We start from the raw sequence: 27,489 nt of genomic DNA on the forward strand, positions 1-27,489 counted from the left end.
ATGAATGTTCTACCAATGGGAGATACTAAATAAGAAATATGGGTTAACATAAATGTAAGAGCAGGTTAGTAATAATTATGATCTTTTGGTTAAGTATTTTCAATTCTTAAAATCATAAAAGCTCCTGTGTGGTAATTTTGAGCTGTCAGTTAGGGAAACATAACTGTTCACTAGATAGGGGTCTGGAGAGACCCAGCAATAGTGAGGAATCTAGCCTTATGGTCACCAATTTGTTGTTGTACAAAGAGTTCCTAAATAGTTCAGATTAGAAATAATGAAGGCTTATTCATCTGGGCATAAACTATCAGAAACTACCATGTATTGTCATTATTTAAATTGAAACACAACAAGGCAGTCTATTTCTTCACTTTAATTTTACTTTTGGTGTGTAGTATGACTATTGACAAAAGTTCTCAGACTGACAAAATAAAGCAATTTTTGGCATTTTATGCTATAATAGCACATTTGCATCTCATAACAATTCTTGCTTTAAAAAGCTTGATTTTTTTTCCTCCACATACTAACTTAATGAACTTTAAAATAATCCTTTAACAGTGATTGCCTCACCTAGATTCATTCTTTGTCCTTCATTTTTTATTGCTACCTTAGATTCTCATTTTTTATTGTTGAAGCTCTCACTTCCACATGATTTATGAGAGCACAATTGTGACTAGAAACGGATGGGAGAAATAGATGGGTTGACATACCCTAAGCTGCAATTACATTTTATTTATGATAGACACGGTACTAACTGTGACAGTCCTTATGAGTTTCTGAGCTTTTGACCATTGTTATTGTCCTCATTTATTTTTTTAGCACAGTGACCTCATGAGACAACACTTTTTTTTCTAGAAGTGAACATTTAGGTTGTTTTTATATTTAGAACACCATGAATATAACTGCCATAAGCATGAGAATCCAATACTTCTTAATTCTAATTTTAATAATATGGAAAATATACTTAAGTGATTGCTGGGATCTATAGTAATTTATGTCATTTTATGAGTACTACTCTGTATATTGTGAAGACACATAAACACCTGGCTATCAAGAGAATTTCTGGGCGTTACACTTTACTGTGCCCCCTGTTGTAATGGTGCTGGCCCCTGGGGGTAATATCCAAATGTATCAAAATAAATACACTAAATATGTGTAATTTTACATCAACTCTAACAATGCAATATGCTGTTATTAAATTTTAGTTGATATCTGTGGGTAATCCCAATTCACTGATATCAGAATTTATTACCCATGATACTACACAATCTCATGTCACACTCAGGTTCCCTGTTAAATTATGGATCACTCACTATTTTCATTGTTTGTTTTCTCATTTAAATCATACCAAGTGTTGAATGTTTTAGGTGAAAATAACAATGTATTCTTTGTCACTATACTATACTGTACTGTACTGTACTGTACTATACTATACTATACTATACTATACTGCAGTCTTCTTTCTATGTCTCTTTACATTTTCCAAATACACACTCAAGAATGTTTAGAGTCCTGGGTGAATGGCCTAGGTCAACACATGAATGAGCAGAACCATTGTCTATGATATGGTCCACCAAACTCCCAGAATATCTGACAACTCAGCAAACCTTCTCCTGCTATTCAGAAGGCAATGTACCTCCACTTCCCATGGAATGACTTATGATCTCCCTCACACTTCCCCAGAGCATCATAAGAGGAGAAATCTAGAAAAATCCCAAAATATACCTCCCAACCTCCCAATTTTGCCCCATAAAATCACCCAGCTGGGCCTTGGGATAATAGCAGTCCCCCTACTAGATGGGCAGAGATCAAAGATTACACTGCAAAGGCCTTCCCAGCTTTGGCCTTTCACCCTAGAGGAAGACAAGACTGTCATCAAGTAAATTTGTATTTCAATAGGAACTCTTTCAGTCTCTCAGTACACTTCCTGTTCCTCTCCAAGATACAGTGCCTCTTGAGTGCATATTTCATTACACGCCCAATGTCCAGAGCAAGCAAGTCTCTGTCAGCATCACAACTCATAAATTCTGCTGCCCAAGAAAGGTCACATTTCAACAGTGATTGCTTTAAGAGTAAAAAGAGGCCATGAATTAGGAAACAATACAGAGTCTATGGAAAGGCTTAGAAGAATAAAGAAGATGGAAATTAGGCAATTGTTATCCCCAAATATTATTTTAAAAAGTTGAAATAGGCTTTATGGCCATATAGTGCTAAGTTGAAAGATTTATAATAGAGGACACCAAGTTTCAGTCATTTTCTCTTGGGATGTTCATCTTAAACCTGTAAAATAAAAGTTCTTTTAGGCAGAGTGATACCATTTTATCCAGTTATATTTGTTCAAATTAGTGTATCTACAGTAATTTGGTTCCATAAAATAAGTTCTACTCTTTTTCCAGGATCTAGATTTCCTGGTCTGAGGATTCGAGAAATGAACAGTCAAGACATTTATCAATTACTATATGATAAGTTGTGTTTTTTCAAACAAATAAAGCTTGCCTGGAGATTAGAGGTAGGAGTAACCACTAGCGGACCAGAGGATCTGGCGGGAAGTTTTTCATGCCTTTAATTCCAGCATTTGGTTGATGAACACAGGAAGGTAAGATGGGTGGGGACAGGATCTCATCTCCCATTTGGTCCAAGGATTTGGAGAGCTAACAAGTGAATTTGGCTGCTGGATTGCTTGTCTTTCTGTCAGATTTCCCCCGATATTTGACTCTGGAATTTTATTAGTAATACTAATTAGGATCATGCTTCAATCAATGAACTTAACTCCTTATTTTTATTGTGGCTGCTTGGTTACTTCTGTGTTATGTCAGTTTTACTCCAATATCTGACTCTAGAATTTTACTAATAATACTAATTCAGATTACACTTCAATCAATCAATTTAACTACTTATTTCTAATATGCACTACTTTTAAAAGAGGGAAGTTTTTTATACTCCTTGTCTATACTTTTTTGGTGGGACTACATATGCTTTAAATTTGGCCATTGAACTCCACTCTTACACAGGACGTCACTCATTTACGGGTCTATTTTTCCTTCTCACTACCCAGATAAGGCCCAGCCTTGAAGCTGTTGCAGGTCTTTCCTTCTGGCACTGGACAGCAGAAGCAGGATTGTTAGTTCAATGGAATTCTCAAACTGTTTAGTATAAGGCAAGCAGGAGACACTGCTCTAAACAGAAATAAATAATCAGGATAACTTAAGCAAACAAGAAAATTTTAATGACCTGGAAGCAAAGGGGAACAGAAAGAAATAAGAAATTAGAACAAGGATAAATTTAAAGGACTTCAAATTTAAAAACTGAAGCTCATAATTGTTTTTTAAAAAAGAACAAATATAACTAAAAAAAAGCACATAATTAAACTGACTTTGCAAAAAAAAAAAATCATTCCCTGGCAGAGGGAATGGCATTAATAATATAGAATTTTACCCAGTGCATATATGTTATGTTAGTTGCTGAGACCTGTCACCTGAAATATGCAGTTATAGCTAATGGATAAAACAACAAGAGCAAGCTAGAAAATATATGTATATGAGAGCACCATCTTAGAAATTACATATTAATTGGTTCAATTAACCTTCCCACATTGTATACAGAAATGTGGCCTGACTTCATTACATGGCATGGATCAATACGTGTTGGGAAAAGACAAAATCCCATAACCATCTAAATCATACCAAATTTCATAATGGTGACTCTACAACTGTAGAAAGCACACATTGGAAACTTAACAGCACACCTGAATGCTCTGGAAAAAAAAAGCAGACTCACCCAGGAGGAATAGAAGACTGGAAATAATCAAACTGAGGATTGAAGTCAACAAAATGGAAACACAGAAAACAATCCAAAGAATCAATGAAACAAAAAGTTGGTTCTTGGAGAAAATAAACAAGATTGACAAACCCCTATCCAAATTAATCAAATGGCAGAGAGAGAACACACAAATTAATAAGATCAGAAATTTAAAGGGGACATAACCACAGACACAGAGGAAATTCAGAGAATCATTAGATCTTACTAAAAAAGCCTATATGCCACAAAGTTGGAAAATGTACAAGAAATGGACTTGTTTTTAGATAAGTACCATTTACCAAAGTTAAATGAAGAACAGGTGAACAATCTAAATAGACCTGCTAGTAGTGAAGAAATACAAACTTTTATCAACAACCTCCCTACCAAAAAAAGCCCAGGACCAGATGGTTTCAATGCAGAATTCTACCAGAACTTCCAAAAAGAGCTAATACCTATACTCCTTAATGTATTTCACAATATAGAAACAAGAGAGTCATTGCCAAATTCTTTTTATTAAGCCACAGTTACCCTGATACCAAAACCACACAAAGACACATCCAAGAAAGAGAATTACAGGCCAATCTCACTCATGAACATCGACACAAAAATCCTCAACAAAATACTGGCAAACCAAATCCAAGAACACATTAGAAAAATTATCCATTATGATAAAGTAGGCTTCATCCCAGAGATGCAGGGCTGGTTTAACATACGCAAATCTATCAATGTAATCCATCATATAAATAAACAAAGAAAAAAACCATATGATCCTTTCATTAGATGCTGGAAAAGCATTTGGCAAAATTCAACACCCCTTTATAATAAAGGTGTTGGAGAGATTGGGGATACAATGACCATACCTAAATATAATAAAAGCTATTTACAGCAAGCTGACAGCTACCATCAAATTGAATGGAGAGAAACTCAAAGGCATTCCACTAAAATCAGGAACACGACAAGGCTGTCCATTCTCACCATACCTCTTCAATATAGTGATTGACGTTCTAACAATAGCAATAAGACAACATAAGGGGATCAAAGGGATTCAAATTGGAAAAGAAGAAGTTAAATTCTCGTTATTTGCAGATGATATGATAGTGTACATTAGTGACACCAAAAATTCTACCGAAGAACTCCTACAGCTGATAAACACCTTTAGTAATGTGGCAGGGTAAAAGATCAACTCCAAAAAATTAGTTGCCCTCCTATACACAAAGGATAAAGTAGCAGGGAAGGAAATCAGAGAAACTTCACCTTTCACGATAGTCACAAATACCATAAAATATCTCGGGATAACTCTAACCAAGGAAGTGAAAGACCTATTTGACAAGAACTTTAAGTCTTTGAAGAACGAAATTGAGGAGGATACCAGAAAATGGAAAGACCGCCCTTTCTCTTGGACTGGGAGAATTAACATAGTAAAAATGGCAATCTATAGATTCAATGCAATCCCCATCAAAATCCCATCAAAATTCTTCACAGACCTTGAGAGAACAATAATCAATTTTATATGGAAAAACAAAAAACCCAGGACAGCCAAAACAATCTTATACAATAAAGGAACTTCTGGAAGCATTACCATCCCTGACGTCAAACTCTATTACAGAGCTACAGTATTGAAAACAGCTTGGTATTGACATAAGAAAAGAGAAGTCGACCTATGGAATAAAATAGAAGACCCGGATATTAACCCACAAATCTATGAACACCTGATTTTCGACTACTTTTAATATATTTATAATGTGATACTAAACTTTTTGCTAAAAGTGTTTCTGATATGTATTTAGAGTAAAAAATAGAAAAATTATAAACTGAAAGTTTAAAAATTTAATTGACTGAAACATCACAGTTTATTATTCAGGGTTCTTTAGAGTCATAGAACTTATGGACTAAATCTCTCTCCATTCATCTATCTATCTATCTCTCTCTCTCTCTCTCTCTCTCTCTCTCTCTATATATATATATATATATATATATATATATATATATATATATCTGTGATCATATGGGAATTTTTTAGAATAACTTTCAGAGTGCAGTCCAAAAATGGCTTTCAGTGAATGAAAGATTCAAGAATCTAGCTCAGAGCCACAGGACTGGGAGTCTCAGCTGTTTAGTGTATATGCTGGAATCCCAATGTAGACTTTAATGACAGTGAAGGAATACCCCTGTTGACAAGGTGTGGGAATTCAGAGATGTTAGAGCACACAGGACTATACAGGGGATGAACTTATGACAGATGACTAGGCATATCCACAGGAAGTGTATACATCCACCTGCACATGGAGCAACCCATTGTGCTGAGCTGTGGGAACACTTCTCTTTTGGAAAAGTCACTGTTTTACCTGTGTTAACTTTGGAAGCCATGATTCTTCCCTTTGAAATGGGATTTTTTTTCCCAAAACACCTTGGCAGTGTGACTTCTGCAGGGCAATGGTGTGACCTTGCTTCCCCACATCAGGGGGCTTTAGAGTGATACTATTTATTCCTTTGTCTAACAGTCAAATTTACATTAGTCAATCCCACCTAGAAATTTCTATAGAAGGCAGGCACTGAGCAGTAAGGCAGCATGCCCCACCTTTCCTAAATAAACAAATCTGGGCCTTCCCAAAACTAGTTATCACAAAGAGATTAGATAAGGAGAATGGGTGAATCAAGGATTCAGGCCTGTTTATTGACTTTATCTAATGGTTTGGACTGTCAGGTACTTCCCCTTGGATTCTGGCTCTTTCCTGGGTCAGGTCACCTATTCAGGAGTACTGCTTTGTCAGGTTCTACCTGCCTGTTTTTGTCATTCTGACATGCCTGTTATCATTGTCTTTGCCTGTGGAATATTCCAGCTCTGTAAAAACTAGAAACCTTGTGGTGGTCAGCCCTTACACTTACACTTCTTCTCCTCACTACTTCTACTTCTTCCCCTTACTCTCCCTTCTTCTCCTTTTCCTTCCTCTTAGTCCTTTCCCCTTACTCTTGCCCTTCCCCTTGCCCTTTCTCTTGCCCTTCCTCTTCCCATTTTCCTCCTTCTCCTCCTCCTCCTCCTCCTTTTTCTTCTTCTTCTTCTCTGTTACCCTTCACTTCATTTCTTTCCCCTTGCACGAAAAATAAGAAGATGCAGAGGTAATATACTTAAGGTTAACTTTTACACTCAGATCCTTGCCTGCTGTACACATCCAATTCTAAGCACTCTGCAGGTACTGAGGCTGATACTCAATCCCCCTGGTAGAGAGAAATAATACCCCATCTTTCTTCTTCCATTGTCCATTCAGCAGAAGGTGTGACACAAATTAAAGGTGTGCCTTCTAGCTTCAAGGTCTAGATCAAAGCTGAGTGTCATCCATTCTTACTATTAGGATCATTGGCCTGTTGTTTTTTTCCCTTAAGGAACAGATCAGAACTCTGCACTCCATTTTTGTATTGTAGTTCATTCCTAATATAATAAAGTTGACAACCAAGGACAACTATCATGATCGATCCATTGTCAACTTGGCATACAATCATATCAACTTATTAATTTCCAAATTAATATCAGTAATTGGATTCTAATTATGACTAAACATAACATAATTATGTCAAATAAAAATAATTATAAATTTAGAATAGTGGCAATGTCCCTTGGAGGATATCTTTCTGGTATCTAAAACTTCTGATAATTACAAATATTGGGTTGTGTGATTGTTTTGTTTGTAGACTATGTAGCAGCTGTGGCCTTCTGCCTAGTCATACTGTTCAGACCAAAAACAACTTTCTCTGAGATTAATAGAGATCATCATAACTCTTCCTCCAGAAGCACTGTAGGTAATTCCATAGGGCTATTAGGTGACTTTTCCTTGAAATTTTCTGGTTTTGTGTTCTCTATTTTTTTGTGTTTGTGAAAATTATGCTGTAGGTAAACATGTCTTTTAGAATCAGCATCAAGACTGATAATCAAATGTTCACAGTGTCATCTACTTGATTTTCAAGCAAGACTTTATCATATAGTATGAACATGACAGCAGCATTTCTTTCCACCATTTGTCTAATTTACATTTGTTCCCACATGATTTTGAGGTGAGAATGTCCCTAAATGTCTCTGCTTTTACATTGTGATTGTGGTTAGAAGTGAATTTGTTAACTGGGTATGCTTAAGGAAAGGGAGAACATTGCATGAACATGTTCAACTCCCTACGTAAAATCTCCATGCTTCATTTGTTGAGAAAAAACACTGTTTTGAAAACAACTCTCACGCTTTTTGTGCCTCCTGCAGGCAAGAATTTTTTCTCATTTCTTCTGTTTTGGCTGTTGAAATGGCTGGCTATTTTTAATAGATAAAACTGACTACCTCTGAGATCATCTGATACACAAAGAATTGGTTACACCTGAGAGAGATTTTACTTAAAGGTTTTGAAATGGGAAAATTCTCCATTAATCTGTATAATTTGAGATGATAGGACCCACCTTAAACTGCTTGCTGTTTGTGCACACTTAACCAGTGAGCCTTCTCTACAGCCCGTGTCTGTGCACAGTCTTAACACCATTACTCATGAGCAGATGTTGTGGGATTTTCTGTGTTTGAGACCAGTCTGGCCTACAAAATGAGTTCTACAACTATACAGAAAATTCCTGTCTTGAAGTCACCAAAAAAAAAAAATCCTGAATCAAACAAAGACCATAACCCAACTTTAATCAGCATCTTACATTCTGGTAGCAGCAGTCACATATAAAGTATTTTGAAGAATAACAGACTTTTTCTGCCTCTGTGCTCTGGCTCTGGCTACCGAGCTCATTGCTTTACTAGCATTAGAGCCTACTTCATTGTAATTTTGGTGTATACTTAAACCCAGCTGAGTCACAGAGCCTTGTTGGCAGAACGACTACTGGATTCTTCACTAGACCTTAGACAAAAGGCTGAGAAGCAAGCTATTGGATTCTTCAATTGCCATTGGTTGGTAGCTAGTCTTAAGTTACCTGGACCACAGCTTGTGAGACATCCTAATAAGCCAACTTTTTACATCCATGGTAAGATTCATTCTACCTGTCGTGTTCATGTAGAGAATCTTGAATACTGCAGCTGTATATTTTATTCACCTGACTATGGAGGAAGATGTGCTGGCTAACAATAGTGCTCATGAAGACATTCTTTCAAGCTCCATTATTCTCTACATATTCAAATTTTCATGAACACTATTCTTTTTATTATTATTCTTTGCCTAGAGTTTGCTTCAAATTTAAGGAATCAAACCCATAAAACAATGGAGCCATCATCCAGCTTTCTGATAGAGGAAAGACCAATCATTTCATTGAGACCTGGCTCCTGCTTTTCTCTTTCCTGTTGTGTAAAATCCCTGTGAAAACCATGTAAAAAGTTCCTTCAGTTCATCTGACCTCAGAGTGAAGCCACAGAACAAATATTTCATTTGTAACTTTAAAAGTCTCCTTAGTTGTTAGTATTCTAGGCATCCTTACATCTGTGGGACAGGAAAATTACTCCACCCACCTAGCACAGTGCACCCCACAAGTCATATGGTGTGCTGGAAGAAAAAGGGAAAATTCCTACGGAGCGCAAGAAGATGATATTGATTGCTTTTGTAGCCAGGGCCAAGTGCTATTGAAATGTATATATTCTCAGATCTGGAGAAGTTCTCTGTTGGGGCAAATGGAATAGACAGGAACCAGTATTCTGTCTCTTTAAGCACACTATAGCCCTATGGTAGGTGCTCTTGCCACTCAGGACTCACTAGCCAATCATGCACTCCAGGTGACCTGCCAGTCAGAAGCAGTGCAGGTCTCTTCCTGGCAGCCACCTTCAGTCTTGACTTTGAAGAGGAGTTGGCACCAGTGGATTCCTGTTCTCAGGTGCAGTTGCTGTTGCAGAGAGATGATGAGCTAGAACTTTGGAAAAATGGAGAACCACAACATGGTGAGTAAGGGAATGCTGCCTCCTGATGGGGAGGAGCAGAGAGCGAGGTGCCGAAGACACCATGGTTTTACCTCCATGGGTCTGGGTGGAAACCTGCCGCCATATTCCCCGCATTGTGAATTCCCTGTGAATTCCCTCATGGTCACTGCTATCTCATGGGCCTAGGGGCAGGCCTCTGAATAACTTTGTTCTGTGGCTTCATCTGCTTGGAGTATTGGGAGCAGGAAGCTATGTGTACAAACACCTTCCTAGTCAACTTCACCAGGGTTGATGTATTCATGGAAACGAGTTGCCAAACTCAGAGAAGCTAAGTTTCTCCAATATCTTCTCGATATCTAGCACTTTGCATTTAAGCTATAAATATAATCTGAATTGATATTTTAATTCGTGCAGGTTGTCAAAGGCATCTCACATGTCGTGTAGCTCTCCACTACTGTACTATAATGTAGAAGAGTAGAATTGGTAATACAATACATTTACCAATGTTAAAAAATAATTCAGCCTCACAAAGTAGAATTTAGCAGAGGGAGAACTGCGTCTAAAACACTCAAAATGTAAGCATATGCTAATTAGGGCTGGTAGAGATTAGAATGCCCAGGTATACATTGTTTACCAGGATTGTCCAGATATTTGACTGTAAACCATTTCAAAGAAGCCATCACTGATTTAAAAATAAAAACACACTGCTAGGTGGTGGTGGTGCACGCCTTTAATTCCAGCACAGTTGAGGAAGAGGCAGGTGGATTTCTGTGAGCTCAAGGCCAGCCTGACCTCAAAAGTGAGTTCCAGGACAGGCCACAAAGCTACAGAGAAATCCTGTCTCAAAAAAAAATCACTAGGCCCATTGAAATATCAATGAACACACCTCTTAACAAGCCTCTAAAAGAGGCATTACAGGGTCACAACCAACCTTAAGGCCTGGCATGCCATAAAGTTTCAGGTTTTTATTTTTTGAGAAAAGCATAGTTCTGTCAGATGAGCAATATGAACAGCAGATGACATATATTGGAAATGTAAAACACTGTTGTGGACAGACTCACCTGATCAATCAAGACTTTCATTTAGGACTTCAGGCAGGGAGGAGGGACACTCCTGCAGATCTAGTAACAGCCTGGGACCTAAGCCTTGTGAGTTTCCCTAAGGACCTGATGTATTGATAGTAAAACAGAGCTCCTTCTCTAAAATCAGGAATATGTATTGGAGAGCCCATAATGATCTGGTGGCCAGGCTTTTGTGGAGGGGTTGCTTCAGATCTTGACAACCCATCCCTTCCCACCATATGGAGCTATGGTTATCAGTACCAAGGCCGCTCTGTACATAGCAAAGATTTTGAAATACCCTATATACCCTTTGCATAGAATTGTTAGTCTATCCTCTTTCTATATTTGCCTCATTGTATGATAGTTTCTGCTGACTTCATATAATTCTTTCATTTCCCCCATAGGAAGTAGTAGACCAGGCTGGCCTTGAACTCACAGAGAGGCAAAGGGCTTTTCTCCCTGTGTCTTGGGATTAAAGGCATATGCCACCATCACCTGACAAGATGCTTTTTTTCTTTTTTCTTTTTCCTTTTTTTTTCCTTTGGTTTTTCAAGACAGGGTTTCTCTTTAGCGTTGGAGCCTGTCCTGGAACTAGATCTGGTAGACAAGGCCGGCCTTGAATTTACAGAAATCTGCTGGTGGGGATTAAAGGCATGTCCCACGAGTGCTAGGCTAAGAAGCTATTTTTCTTAAGAAGCTTACTAGGTATGGGACTTATCTTCTGCCACACCTCCCCACCCTATCTTCTTTACCTTGTACTTGTCCAGTCCAGCCTTTTCCTCCCTTGTGATCTTCACCTTAGAACCCTGTCAGTGAAGAATGACTTGCTGTCACAGGTCACTGGCATACCTAAGAAAGTATTCTGAGAATGTTTTGGCCTAAATATTTAGACTGGTAAGTTGCCTGTTTCTATTTCAATTGTTCAGAGTATAATCTGGACCATTATCCTAAGGGATACTTATCGATAACAGCATATATTGAATGCAAAACCTATCTAACCTAGCTCCCCTTGAGCATTGGACAGAGATCAATTCATGACATCATTAAAGAAACTTTTCTTTATTAATCCTCTAAGTATGTGATGTGATTTCTCAGTGGAAATGTGTATTAATTCTAGAAGAGCTGCATTTCCATCCTGATAGAAATATTGTGTCTGAGACAACTTCTGTTGACTCACGTGGCCTTGGTCCCTGTCAGTTGCTTTTCTGGACAGTGACCTTGCGTGTCCTCTATATTACACCTTCAAAGTTCTTAAACGACTGTACCAATTCACAGTTTTAAAATTATGTATTTGCGGGCAGTGGTGGTGCATGCCTTTAATCCAAGCACTTGAGAGGCAGAGGTAGGCAGATCTCTGTGAGTATGAAGCCAGCCTGGTCTACAAGAGCTAGTTCCAGGACAGGCACCAAAGCTACAGAGAATCCCTGTCTCAAAAAAATAAAATAAAATAAAATAATATAAAATAATGCATTTGAGCCATGTAATTGACTGCCCAATGCAGTTGCAGGAAAAGGATTTACATATGGAGCATTTCTTCTGTTCTCAGACCACAATAGGAAGAATAAATTATTGTGTACACTGCAAGGGGCACAGCATATGCAATCAGCTGTTGGAGCCACCGCTATGAAAATGGCCTGATTGTGGTAGCAGGAGTGGTTTGTTATTGCCCAGCATGTGTAAATTAATGTCATGTGAATGAACACAGACCAGATTGTGTGGGTGTCCAGATTAGGAAGGTTATCTTGAGTCAAGGAACATTGAATTTGCAATTAGGCAACTATCCTCTGCATAGATGATTGACTTTTTTTTTTATATTTACTGAGCTCTACAATTTTCTTTGCTTCACTCCCTGCCTCTCCACTCCCCTCTTCAACACTCTCCCAAGGTCCCCATGCACTCAATTTACTCAGAGGATCTTGTCTTTTTATACTTTCTACTTCTCATGTAGATTAGAACTCTAAGTCCCTCTTAGCATCCTCATTTTTGTCTAATATCTGGAATTGTGGTTTGTAGGCTGGCTTTGTTTGCTTTATGCTTAAAAACCACTTATGAGTGAGTACATGTGATAATTATCTTTCCGTGTCTGGGTTACCTCACTTAAAATAGTGTTTTTTAATTCCACCCATTGTCCTGCAAAATTCAAGATGTCATTATTTTTTCTTCTGTGTAGCACTCCATTGTGTAAATGTACCACATTTTTCTTATCCATTCTTCAGTTGAGTGGCATTTAGGTTATTCCCAGGTTCTCACTATGACAAACAAAGCTGCTATGAACATAGTTGAGCACATGTCCTTGTATCACGATTGAGCATCCTTTGGTTATATACCCAAAAGTAGTATTACTGGGTCTTAAGAAAGGTTGTTTCCTAATTTTCTGAGAAATTGCCACACTGACATCCAAAGCGACTGCACCAGCTTGCTTTCCCACCAGCAATGAGGAGTGTTCCCCTTTCCCCACAACCTCTCCAGCATAAGTTGTCTTCAGTGTTTTTGACCTTGGCCATTCTTACAGGTGTTAGATGGAATTTTAGAGTTGTTTTGATTTGCATTTCTCTGACGACTAAGGATATTGAACATTTCCTTAAGTGTCTTTCAGCCTGTTTAGATTCCTCTTGAGAGTTCTCTGATTAGGTCTTTACTCCATTTTTTATTGGATTATGTGTCCTTTTGGTGTCCAATTTCTTGAGTTCTTTGTATATTTTGGAGATCAGACCTCTGTCTAATGTGGGGTTAGTGATGATCTTCTACTATTCTATAGGTTATTGTTTTTCTTTTGCTTTACAGAAACTTTTTAGTTTCAGGAGGTACCATTTATTGATTGTATCTCTCAGTGTCTGTGCTGCTGGGGTTATATTTAGGAAGTGGTCTCCTGTGCCAATGCCTTCAAGTATACTTCCCACTTTCTCTTCTATAAGTTTCAGTGTGGCTGGCTTTATGTTGAGGTCTTTGATCAATTTGGACTTGAGTTTTGTGCATGGTGATAGATATCAGTCTATTTTAATATTTCTACTTGTTGATATCCAGTTATGCCAGCACGATTAGTTTAATATGCTTCCATTTTTCCATTTGAAACTTTTTGCTTCCTTGTCAAATATCAGATATTCAAAGATATGTGGATTGATATCTGGGTCGTCTTTTTCCTTCCATTGGTCCTCCTGTCTGTTCTTATGCCAATACGAGGCTGTTTTCAGTACTGTAGCTCTGTAGTAAAGGTTGAAGTCAGGAATTGTGATGCTTCCAGAAGTTCTTTTATTGTGTCGGATTGTTTTGACTATCTTGGGTTTTATGGTTTTTGCATATGAATTTGAGTACTATTCTTTCAAAGTCTTTGAAGAATTTTGATGGGACTTTGATAGGCATTGTATTGAATCTGTAGATTGCTTTTGGTAAGACATATGATCGATCTTGCTTGGCAGAGTTATGTCAGCTCAGAGATTTGAAAAACAGGGCATTGACTAACTCTATGTGTTAGGTTACAGATCTCAGCATTCAACATATGTATATGGGCACCATCAATCTATCTCTTGTTAATTACATCCCCTCTCCTAGGGAAGGGCCTACTCTTCCTTAAAGTCAATATAGAAAATTTTATTTAATCTTACAAGTGCATTTTTTTGGTGTCTTGAGACAGGGTTTCTCTGTAGCTTTGGAGCCTGTCCTGGAACTAGCTCTTGTAGATCAGGCTGGCCTCAGACTTCACAAAGATCCACCTGCTTTTGCCTCCCAAGTGCTGGGATTAAAGGCACGTGCTACCACTGCCCAGCTAAAACTGCATTATTATCATCACTTTAAAAATCACATTTTGGTATCAGTTTCAAATACTTTCTTTAAGTGTATTGCTCTTATCTTTATTTGTTTCTGTTCTTCAATGTCTCTAAGTCATTGATAGTTTCATTTCATTTCTTTCAAATTATATTGATTCCTGTGTAGAGCAATGTCTCCTATACTTTAGGCTTGCCTCATGCTACGTAATTGAGAATTATTTTGAACACCTAATCCTGCCTCTGTTGCTCTGTTGTGCAAAGAGAGTCCTCCAACTCCTTCCAGGTTTGTCCTTTACTAGTCAGTGAGAAAGAAAAATAGGGCAGTAAATAAGTGTCTGCTGGTCTTTCTGGCTTTTGTTGGGGACTTGGAAATGAAGAGGGATTGGTATAGGAATTGAACTCATTGACCAACTTTGTTACAGTGCAGTTACAGTGCAGGAAGTGAGAGGTTGGCCTGAGGGTGAGAGCTTTCCTCCTTCAACAGAAATTACTTATGTGGAATCAGCAGTTAATTGTGATGCTGTATGACTGTCCTGATTGACCATTGTTTGCAGTCCACAGACAATGCCAATCTGGGTATGGGTCTGACCTTATCTTCAAACCTAATTGCTGTATTTACAATAGTTCATCCAAACTAGATGATCTGGGTAAAATGTGGCACTGCTTAACAGGACTGTTACTTTTCTGGATTAAGATATTCATCTTTAGGGAAAATACGTGAGAAGTATTAATTGTGCTGTACTACAAATCCTTAGTCTCTGGAGCACATGGCCATAAAGCCTGTTTCAACTTTTCAAAATAATTTTTGAGATTAAAACTACATCATATTCACATTGTCTTTGCTCCCTCCAAGCCCTAACATGATCTTGATTGTTTTCTAATTCATGGTCTGTTTTTCTTTATCAACAGTTACAAAGTAACCACAGTTACACAGGAACAGTGATTACATTATGAATGTGACCTGTGTCTTTAGGATTTCCCATCTCTGGGGCAATGGGATGGCTGAACTGGAAAGTGAGTGTGCAATGGAATGTGCACGCAAAGGACCCTGTACTTTGGATGAGGAACAGTGTGTGCTCTAGGAGAGTGGAATATTGTGTACTAAATACAAACTTTCTAAACTAGGGCCCTGTGTGCTGGACTGGGAGGGCAGAACTGGAGGCATTGTGCTGTCTGAGTCATTTGATCTCTGATCCTCCTATAGAGTAGCTGCTAATATTGAGGGGCCCAGAGTTTACTGTCCACGTATTTCAAGAAATCATAGTCACAGTTCAGAAAGCAGGAAGGAAGCTTAAAATTTTCTAGCTTGTTTCTAGTTGTGGTTGCTAATGTGAAATTAGTTTAACAATTATTTCTAATAGATAAGTTGCCATTTCTTGATCTCCACAGACTAGATTCCTTTGCCAGGGGTTTGACATAGCCACATTGAAATGATAGGTCTGCACCTAGAATAGAGATTAATGAAGGGTTCTTTTCTCTTTACAGGCCATCAGTACCACTTTAAACTTTCCTGCTTCCTAAGGACCCCAGAATCACTTAGCAACAAAGGTCATAGCTCCTAAAGTATTTTTGATGTTTTTGGTCTCCTGTCAATGATGGAATTGCTAAGAACTTCAGTAACATTTCTGCCTTTTTGTCTAGAAAGCTGTTGCAAAAAGGAATGGTGGGCTGTGTTCCTGGTGGCTCCCTGGCTAGTTTACACCCAAAATAATTACATGGAAACTGTATTCATTTAAACAGTGCCTGGTCCATTAGTTCTAGCCTCTTACTGGCTAACTCTCACATCTTGACTAACCCATACCTACTAATCTGTATGCCACCATGAGGATTTTCCCATTTCAAAACATTTAAGTAAAATCTCTTTCAGATATAATTAATTAATTGTGTATTAGTTAATGCCAGAGGTAGTCAGTGTGACTACCAAAAATAGCATCACAACAGCCAAGACAAAAATTATTGCTTGCAGGAGGCACAAAGTGCACAGCAGTAATTTTCAAACCAGTGTGTTTTTGTTAACAAAGGAATAATGGGGATTTTACTTAGGATGTCTGAACTTCCTCAGAGAATGTTTTCCTTTTTCTTAAGCATGCTCAGTTAATAAATCCACTACCGAACGTGAATACAATGTAAAAACAGATAATAGGGACATTCTTACCTCAAAGTCATGTAGGAACATAGGTGAGTTAGACGAATGATGGAAAGAAATGCCTCTGGCACGTTCATATGATACCATAAGGTCTTAGTTGAAAATCAAGTAGATGACACTGTGAAAAGTTGATTGTTAATCTTGATGTTTGATCTAAAAGATAACTGTACCAAAACCATAATTCTCACAGATACAAAAGATGGAGAACACAAAGTCAGAAAACTTCAAGTAAAAGTCACTCACCTAACAGCCCTCTATACAGTGCTTCTGAAAGAATGGTTATGGTGATCTCTATTAATCTCAGAACAAAGCTGCTTTTGCTCTGTGCAGGGTGGCAATGCAGAAGGCCCCAGCTGCTTCCATAGAAGACAAGGAGTCCATTTTAACTAGACCTGGTTTGTTGCTTTCCTCAGGGTTGTGACATTACTGTAGAGAATTTCATGCTTTATTTTTTTTAACCTTAAAATTATTTAGTTATATGGTGTTTTTCGTGAATATGCCTGTGCACAGTACCTATAGAGGGCAGAAGAAGGGATGAGATACCTGGGACTGGATTTAGAACAGATGGTGAACTAGCGTGCAGGGTCCAGGAATGCAATCAGAGTCCTCTGTAATAGCACCCAGTTCTCTAATTGCTGAGCCAACTATCTAGCTGCTCTTTTTAATTTAAATTAAGCCCCAAAAATGTTAATTAAAAGAAGTTACAAAAAAATTTAAAAAAATTAAAAAAAAAGAAGTTACATTACTTTTGAGGTTTATTTGTTCATTTCATCCTTGCCACAAATCTCTTACAACTTCATCCTTGTTATGTGTGGGTGAATAAGTATACTGATACATGAATACAATTCACTGCTTCCATTTTTGTTGGTTGTGTATGTAAGAATAATGGACTGACTACTTTTCATTGGATAAACCGTTAGGGAGCTGATCCCTTCCTAAGACTAATTATGTCAAATGGAGGAGAAATTTACTTTTTAATCAACATTAGGTTTCTGACCCTGACTAGGCATCCTTGGACATTGTGGTAGTACATTCTTTTAGTACCAGTAATCTTGACACAGAGGCAGGAAGATCACTGCAATTTATGGTCTTTGATCCATAGTCTACATACATACATACATACATACACACACATACACACACACACACACACACACATACACACACACAGGAAAAGAAGAAAACTGAGTTACAAGAAAAGGATCACTGGAAAACTGGAGCAATAAAGGATCTCTTAAATGCATTGCAAGTGTCTGCTACTGCCGCCCAAATAATCACTTTCAAAAATAAATATAGTCAAACATGAGCACATGCCATTAATTCCAGTCTCTGGGAGAAACTGAATATTTGACAGTGGGTAAACACCTTAACATGTGACCTATAATGCCCATCATGAGCTAGGTATTATCAGATCCATCAAGTTAGAAAGTAGGGCATGTACACCTGCAATCTTTTATCAAATGCAAGTGGTATATAAGAGATCAGAACCAAGCAGAGGCAAAGGCACAAGGAAGCTACATGAAGAAGTGGCCAGATGGCAATCATTTCTACTCCTGTTACAATGCCTTCTGCTGTTAAACACACACCTATAGCCTATTCCATATGATTGGCTGAATATGGAAGAGAAGCCTAGGGCCTGGCTGATGGCTCTATACATCATGCTGGAACCAACCAGAATTAGACAGCTGCAGGATTGCAACCCCTTACTGGGACAACACTGAAAGAATCTTGTAAAGGGAAATCGTCACAGTGGGCAGAAGTTCAAAAAGAAGACATTTTCATACAGTTTATTTGGAAGGAGAATTGACCTAATGTGCAACTAGCAATTCCCTGACTGATGGACTCTATTCAGTGGGTTGGCTGGATAGTCAGGGATTAGTAAAAGGCATGATTAGAAAATTAGTGAGACAAGAAATCTGAGGAAGGAGAATGTGGATGATCTCTAGAAATGGGAAAGGTGTATAGAGATCCTTGTATTCCATGCAAATATGATGAAAAGGTGACTTCAGTTGAGGAGGATTTCAAAACTCAAGCAGACAGGATGACTCTTCTTTTAGAACTTGAAGCTGTAAGGCACACCTTTAATTTGTGTCACACCATCTGCTGGAAGGACAATAGAAGAGAAAAGGTGGGGGTGTCATTTCTGTCTCTATTAGGGGGCCTTGATTACCAGCCTCAGTACCCCCATAGAGCCCCGAAATGGATATCTACAGGAGGGGAGGATCTGAATGTACAATTAAGCTTAAGTACATTACTTCTGTGTCTTCTTTATTTTTCATGCAAGAGGAAAAAATGAAATGAAGGGAGCACATAGAAGAGAAAGAATAAGGAGAAGAGTAGGCAGAAGAAAGGAGAGTAAGTGGAAGATGTTGAAATAGTGAGGAGAAGAAAAAGAATAGTAAGAGTAAGGGCAGATCTCCGTGAGGTTTCCAGTTTTTACAGACATAGGTGGAAAACAAATAGGCAAGGAAAATGATAACAGGCATATCAAAATCACAAAAGCGGCAGGTAGACCTTGACAAGGCAGTACACCAAAACAAGTGACTTGACCCAGGAAAGTGCCAGCATTCAAGGGAAAATATCTGACTTTCCAAACCATTAGATGAAGATACTAGACATGATTTATTGGTAGGCCATGACCTCATGGTGATATACAGATTAATGGAGATGGGTTATATTAGTATGTGTTAGCCAATAAGAAGTTAGAGCTAATGGGTCCAGCAGAGTTGTAATTAATAGTTTCTGTGTAATTATTTTTGGATCTAAGCTAGCTGGGTGACTGGGAAGGACAAGTGGCCCTTTTTTTGGAACAAATTGGTAGCCACATAGCCAACTAAATCCATGTAAAACCTGAGAGGGCTTGAAAAGGAATTCCAGGAAAAAAAACAAAGAGAGGTTTAACACAGCGTTTTGCTCTTTGCTGATGGCATGCCACACCTCCTTTAAGAGAGGTTTTCCTGACTCAGCAGCAGCAGCAGCAGCAGGAAAAAAAGATGCACCATTTTGACATGTAGAATTTCTGGATCGTGCTGCTAGTATGAGTTCTAGCTCTTTCATGAGACCAGGTATTTGGATGGGGTTTGTGAGGAGCATGCTGAAGCTTGCATATTGGTTGCATGTACTGGCTGTGTGCCTGGAAGTAAGGCAGTGCATACAGCTTATATGCAGCAAGCAGCTCTGCCATGCTGGACTCTGTGGGGAAAGCAGGCTCTGCTGTATTTCCCTTAGCAATGATGCAGCTTACATTTTTAAGAAGTGCTTAGAATTTTAAATAGCATCCCTGGATAGTAAACAATTATAGGTATGCAATAAAGATAAATGCAGACAAGTGTGAATCTTTAGTAGGAGAAGCCTGTCTAGATGAAATTCCTCACTGTATGTGGTGAGTCTCAATACCCTCAACTATTTCCTGACATTTATATCTACTGTTTTGTGTTTGTCATTAATTTGACAATTTTTTACTTATACTGAAATGATTTTGCTATCATAATAGGCTTGAACTATATATTCTATATCTTACCTATATTCTATAAGTAAAGATAAGATATAGCAGAAACAGTTGCTTTTACAGAGTTTGGCAACCTGCTACTTTAATTATTTTGTTCGCTTGTCTAAGTAACCCTTACTGTGTGGTTCCAAATTCCTGAAAGTAAAGCGGGGCATCATTTCTGGCTCTATTCATTTTTATATTATAGGGTGATAGCCATGGAATACATGTTATTTATATGACAAATATATGCTGCTGTGCTGAGCTTCACTTGTATCTTGAATTTTAAAATTTCAAGGAGGATTTCACTCTGATTCCCAGGATGTCACGTATTTATAACATTAATACTGCCTGAGCATTCTGAGTCACTTAATTTCAAGTACATGAAATTCGGATGGTTTGTTATTCTTGACTTGATTTTTTTTGTAAAATCAATATGACAATTTTATATGTCTGCATGGATATTCATTACATGGGTACCTGGTCATCAAGGTGATCAAAAGATCTCAGAATTCCTGATCATGGAACAATGGAAATTTGTGATCCCCATGCAAGTACTGGAAAATGTGCTCACCGCCACTCAAGACCAGCAAGAACTCTGAAATACTCTACGCTCTCACCAGCCCTGTGTTGATTATTAATGACCAACATTTATATTTCTAGTGTTTTCATCTGTCCATTTTAACTGCTTTATAAATGAAATTCCATTCTACAAAATGTTATTGGAATTACAGTTTAAATTATGGCACTTAGATAGCTGGAAATGAATATAGAACTGGAATGAATGCAAAATTATATGTAAGAACTTCAATAAATGTCTTTCAGTTCTTTCTGTTCCATTTGTCTGTTTCACTGATTTTGCAATGGAGACAGTGTCTTAATGTGTCCTTCTACCTGTCCTGGACCTGACTGCATAGGCTTGACTGACATTCAACTTAGAGACAAATATATCCACCTCTGTTTTCTGAGTGTTGTGGTTAAAGACACAATACACCCAGTGTGTCCATATTACTTTTTTTGTGGTCTGTAACTCTTCATACAATTTTCTCATGCATACTGTATACTGTTGATCTTTATTGTTGTCTCTTCCTGTCAATAGACATTGCTCTTCAGAGGAGATATCCCTTATAAAGAGTACAGAAATGACAGAGTTTACTTTGCTTCTCAATTTCCTTCATAAGTGACTGTCTATGTCATGGAATAAGAGTAAGAAACACCAGAATCATATGTCTATACTCTGAAAGAAGTATGCATTTCCAACTTTATCACTGTCATGCTTTCCAATTTAACATGTGTGGTATATTTTAGAAGGCAGTGACCTATGATGATGTGTATATCAACTTTACTCAGAAAGAGTGGGATTTGCTGAATCCTTCCCAGAAGAATCTCTATAAAGATGTAATGCTGGAGACCTACATGAACCTCATTTCTATAGGTAAAATTGAATTTCCTTCATGTTTCAAAGTATGGAAACAACTTTTCCTTGGTTAAAAGTGTTGTTCTGCAATTTGATTTAGAAAGAAGAATGAGGTGAATAAAGCAGTCATATTTCTTAGGTGTACTTAAGATAATAAGCTAAATGTTGAACATTGTTAAATGATATGACATATATTCTGGTCCTGTATTCTAGGTTACATTTGGGAAGACCATAACACTGAAGAATATTGGCAATGTTCTAGAAGACATGCAAGGTAATTTTCATGTGCAAGTTGATAACAATATGCCTCTGATGAAATTGTAATTTTTCCTAGAACTTTTAAATAAAAGCAACAATGCAATAAGCACAGCTTTAACTGCATAGATGGTTATTAAATCCTCATAAATCCATATACCTCAATTTCATATCTGTGAATTATTCTTTCTTTCCTATGTGTATATAAGCTTATGATCTTAGGGATGTGGAAAGATTTAACATACATCTACTTGAGAAAAAGAAGAAGATCAGCAATCGTTCCCATGTAGAGTATACTTGTTGAATTTGATTCAAGTATACAATACTGATGGTTTTCTACATCATTATTAATATATAAACATTACAAAAATGCCACATGAGTTCTAGGTTTGTGCAAATACTTCTCAATGTCCTAGTTCACTTAGCAAATATATATGATTCACAGTATAGTAAAATTTATGAATGCAGTAAAGTTGGTAAATCTCTCAGTGTATTCAGTTTTCTTCAAAAGTGTGAATAGTATATTGTACGTTCTTGTAAATGTGAAAAGGTAAACCTTGACAAAGGAATTTATCATTATACTCATATTCCTAGATGTAACCTGACAATTAATTAAAAGGCAAACATGATTTTAAACAAAGTTATGAAATCTTAATACCTAATTCCTTTTATAATTGGATCAAGTTATAAAATTAATTCATTTAGATATATGGTTCAAAGTGTCTTGAATGAGGTAAATCTTTTAAATGTGCCACTTATTGTTGCAGGATTGAAAGGAATCCAAATGCTGAGAAGAAACTTTCCATGTATCCTCACTGTGTTAAAGCCTTGTATTATGACACTCACCTTCTACAGAATGAAAAAACACATATTGGGCAAAAATGCTCTAAAAGTAAGCAGTGTGGTAAAGCCTTTGCTTATCACAGTAATCACAGTGTGCTTAAAAGAAAGCACACTGGGAAAAAACCCTATGAATACAGTCAAGATGATAAAGACTTTGTTCTTTATGAAACTCATCAAAGTCATAAAAGAATACATCCTGGAGAGAAACCCTATGAATGTAATCAATGTGGTAAGGACCTTGATGAAAACAGTGATCTTCGAAAGCATAAAAGAACACATACTGGAGAGAAACCCTATGAATGTAATCAGTGTGGTAAGACCTTTTCAAAACACAGTAAAATTCAATTGCATAAAAGAACACATTCTGGAGAGAAACCCTATGAATGCAATCAATGTGGTAAGGCCTTTGCCTACCACAATAGTCTTCAATTGCATCAAAGAACACATACTGGAGAGAAACCCTATGAATGTAATCAGTGTGGTAAGGCCTTTGCCTACCACAATAGTCTTCGATTGCATAAAAGAACACATACTGGAGAGAAACCCTATGAATGTAATCAGTGTGGTAAGGCCTTTTTAAAACACAGTCATCTTCAAAGTCATCAAAGAACACATACTGGAGAGAAACCCTATGAATGTAATCAATGTGGTAAGGCCTTTTCCCAACAGAGTAGTCTTCAAATGCATCAAAGAACACATACTGGAGAGAAACCCTATGAATGTAATCAATGTGGTAAGACCTTTGCCCAACACATTCATCTTCAATTGCATAAAAGAACACATACTGGAGAGAAACCCTATGAATGTAATCAATGTGGTAAGGCCTTTGCCTACCACAATAGTCTTCGATTGCATAAAAGAACACATACTGGAGAGAAACCCTATGAATGTAATCAGTGTGGTAAGGCCTTTTCCCAACACAGTCATCTTCAAAGTCATCAAAGAACACATACTGGAGAGAAACCCTATGAATGTAATCAATGTGGTAAGGCCTTTTCCCAACAGAGTAGTCTTCAAATGCATAAAAGAACACATACTGGAGAGAAATCCTATGAATGCAATCAATGTGGTAAGGCCTTTGCCTACCACAATAGTCTTCGATTGCATAAAATAACACATACTGGAGAGAAACCCTATGAATGTAATCAGTGTGGTAAGGCCTTTTTAAAACACAGTCATCTTCAAAGTCATCAAAGAACACATACTGGAGAGAAACCCTATGAATGTAATCATTGTGGTAAGGCCTTTTCCCAACAGAGTAGTCTTCAAATGCATCAAAGGACACATACTGGAGAGAAACCCTATGAATGTAATCAGTGTGGTAAGGCCTTTGCCAAGCACAGTAAACTTCAATTGCATAAAAGAACACATACTGGAGAGAAACCCTATGAATGTAATCAATGTGGTAAGGCATTTTCACAACAGAGTAGTCTTCAAAATCATCAAAGAAGACATACTGGAGAGAAACCCTATGAATGTAATCAGTGTGGTAAGGCCTTTTTAAAACACAGTCATCTTCAATGTCATCAAAGAACACATACTGGAGAGAAACCCTATGAATGTAATCAATGTGGTAAGGCCTTTTCCCAACAGAGTAGTCTTCAAATGCATCAAAGAACACATACTGGAGAGAAACCCTATGAGTGTAATCAATGTGGTAAGGCCTTTGCCCACCAGAGTAGTCTTCAAAAGCATAAAAGAACACATACTGGAGAGAAACCCTATGAATGTAATCAGTGTGGTAAGGCCTTTTCCCAACACAGTCATCTTCAAAGTCATCAAAGAACACATACTGGAGAGAAACCCTATGAATGTAATCAATGTGGTAAGGCCTTTTCCCAACAGAGTAGTCTTCAAATGCATCAAAGAACACATACTGGAGAGAAACCCTATGAATGTAATCAGTGTGGTAAGGCCTTTGCCAAGCACAGTAAACTTCAATTGCATAAAAGAACACATACTGGAGAGAAACCCTATGAATGTAATCAATGTGGTAAGGCCTTTTCACAACACAGTAGTCTTCAAAGTCATCAAAGAACACATACTGGAGAGAAACCCTATGAGTGTAATAAATGTGGTAAGGCCTTTTCACAACACAGTAGTCTTCAAATGCATAAAAGAACACATACTGGAGAGAAACCCTAAGAATATAATCAGTATGGTAAGGCGTTTGCCCATCAGTGTAGTCTTCAAAGGCATAAAATTACACATACTGGAGAGAAACTCTATGGATGTAATCATTGTGGTAAGGCCTTTGCACATCTCAGTCATCTTCAATCGCATAAAAGAACACATCCTGGAGAGAAATTTTATGAATGTAATCAATGTGGTAAAATCTTTGCCCAGCCCAGCAATCTTCAAAAGCACAAAAGAACACATTCTGGAGAGAGACCCTATGAATGTAATCATTGTGGTAAGGCCTTTGCAGCTCACAGTAATCTGAAAAGGCATAAAAGAACACATACTGGTGAGAAACCCTATGAATGTAATCAATGTGGTAAGACCTTTGTATATCGAACTAGTCTTCAATTGCATAAAAGAAAACATACTGGAGAGAAGGAAACCCTATGAATGTAATGAGTGTGATAAGGTCATTGCAAGTTGCAGTTCTCTTCAATTGCATAAAAAACACATTCTAGGGAGAAACCCTATGATTGTAATCATTTTGGTAAGGCATTTGCAAAACAGAGTCATCTTCAAATATACAAAAGATCACAGAGTAGAGAGAACCACGATGAATGTAGTCAATGTGGTTAGGCATTTGGAGACCACTGTACTCTTCATGGTATTAAAAGAACACAACGTGTAGTGAAACTTTATGAATGTATATGTGTGTAAGAAAGTCTTCCCATCGTATTCATCTTCAAATGCATAAAAGAACACAGACTGGAGAGATAACAGTGAATGGAATCTGTGGTGAATCCTTCGTCACAATCATCTTCAAATACATAAAATAAACCATCTTGCAAAAAACTCTTTTAATTTAATGTGTATTCCATAAAACCATGAAAAATCATACTATAGTGAAACTATAAGTGAATTTAGTGTTTTAATGTTTTGTACATCATACAGGAGTAAGACTTTGGTGTGTAATCAATCTGATAAAGCATATACATATTACCCTAATCATTTGGGCCTATGGAAGAAACTGAGGACTTATTATAACTTATTTTTTAAAGTTCTTAATTCAACAGACATACAGTCAGTTAAGCATCATCAATTATTTTGTAGAAAAAAATGGAAAGCGTGAATATCTGTTCATGCACTGTGATATCTCTTTATTTTGTTTGAACCAGAAAACTAATGGATAAAATCATTTTTTGAGCCTCTGGGTGGGAAAAAAAGACTTGTCAATGAAACACACATCAGACCTGAAAACAGCCAAAGAAAAGTGCTTTTTGTCTGAATCTAGAACTGGCTAAAGACACAATATCTCCCTGAAAACAGCCCAACATTAAAAAGTGCCAGTGAAAGAAACACACTGTCAAAACACAACAAAATAAAAAAGCCCCACACTTTACACTTCTCCCAGTCAGCACAAATGTATCCGATCTCTCAGTATAAAATGCATCCCATCTCTGATCTTGTTCAGGATCAAGATTTAAAGTCTTTCAAATTCCCTCCTTCAAAATCTTCTTTGATGCCCCCTGGTTTTACGAAGCCCTATATGAGCCATATGCAAATTCAGTATGCAGCTGCCCCATTCCACACTGGCAGGGGTATTTATGCTTTTGGTTTCTTCCCTCTCAGACAAATCTTTTGATTGGAGATTTGTGTGACTACATTCTTTCACTGGAATGCTTCAAAAGCTCCTCAAGTTGTGCTGACATACAATTGTTACTTTCATTTGGAAACCCTTATGAGAATTGAGCTCATCCCAGATGTGATGGATCACTTTTAACTTCTCTAGCCACAGTCAAAGATTTTTTGTTTAACATGCCTGCAGCTCCGTAACTGTAAGCAGACAATTCTTTGCTGCTGCCCCATTTGCATGAGCATGTCTCTCTGTAGAATCTCTGCCCAAGTGACCATGCGCATGCACCCCTTTCCTCTTCCAGAACTGCCGGCAGGCTGTGGTCCAGAGAATAATGAAGGAAGGTGGTCAGTGTCATGTCTCTCCTTAGAGAAGCTTTTCTTTTGGGACCCATAGTTCTGAAACTGATCCAATAAAAATTTCTAGAAGCATAAATGCAGAGGTTGCCTGCCTCATCTCTTTCAGTAAGAAAAAGAAGGTGAATACACAAAAATGTACAGTAATGATAGACAAGCAGGTACTGGTACCACTTAACATTTTTAGAAACATAATCACATAAAACAGCAATGTAGTAATAGTCAAAACACAGACCAAGGAAACATGCATTCATTCAATCACACACATTTTTAAAGTCTAGATTTATACTTCATTTTGGAGGAAATGGGAGCACATACCTTTTATACATTTCAAAAACTGAAGCAATTATTGTTGTCCTTCCTTAGTACCTCTGACCTTTAAAATATCTATAAGTAATGCACAAACAGCTGTTTGCTATTTTCTTGGCCTATATTTAACTTTTTGAAAATTATGTACAAATTACTTCTTATTTTACTATTACTTATTTTACAATTATACTCGAGTTACTCCTTACTTTTTTTTCATGCTGTGCAGCTAACCTCTTTTTTGTATTTACACTGTGCAACTGCTGATACTCCCGGGAATATGTGCACATGAAAGAAATGATCTCACTAGTCTTCACAATGTGACATAAAGTGTACTTGTACATATAAAGACATTCGTTAAGTTTAGGCAAGGGATTGAAGTAAGACAGCAAGAACTCCCAAAGGCTTGCAAATCAGTAGGTAGTCTGAA

General features: G+C 37.5%; 1 protein-coding gene across 1 annotated transcript in view; it reads left to right on the top strand.

The window, feature by feature from the left end:
- LOC148117655 (uncharacterized) overlaps window positions 1-24,940 on the top strand; it is a 51,799-nt gene extending 26,859 nt beyond the window's left edge. Inside the window, exons 2-4 of the mRNA XM_087902253.1 lie at window positions 21,437-21,563; window positions 21,759-21,819; window positions 22,568-24,940. Of these exons, the coding sequence (XP_087758379.1) occupies window positions 21,437-21,563; window positions 21,759-21,819; window positions 22,568-24,788 (2,409 nt within the window). The 3' untranslated portion in view covers window positions 24,789-24,940. The remainder of the gene's footprint in view (window positions 1-21,436; window positions 21,564-21,758; window positions 21,820-22,567) is intronic.
- Window positions 24,941-27,489: the final 2,549 nt, after the last annotated feature.

Source organism: Myodes glareolus, chromosome 27 (genome assembly GCF_982192425.1).
Source record: "Myodes glareolus chromosome 27, mMyoGla1.1, whole genome shotgun sequence".
Classification (NCBI taxonomy): Eukaryota; Metazoa; Chordata; class Mammalia; order Rodentia; family Cricetidae; genus Myodes; species Myodes glareolus.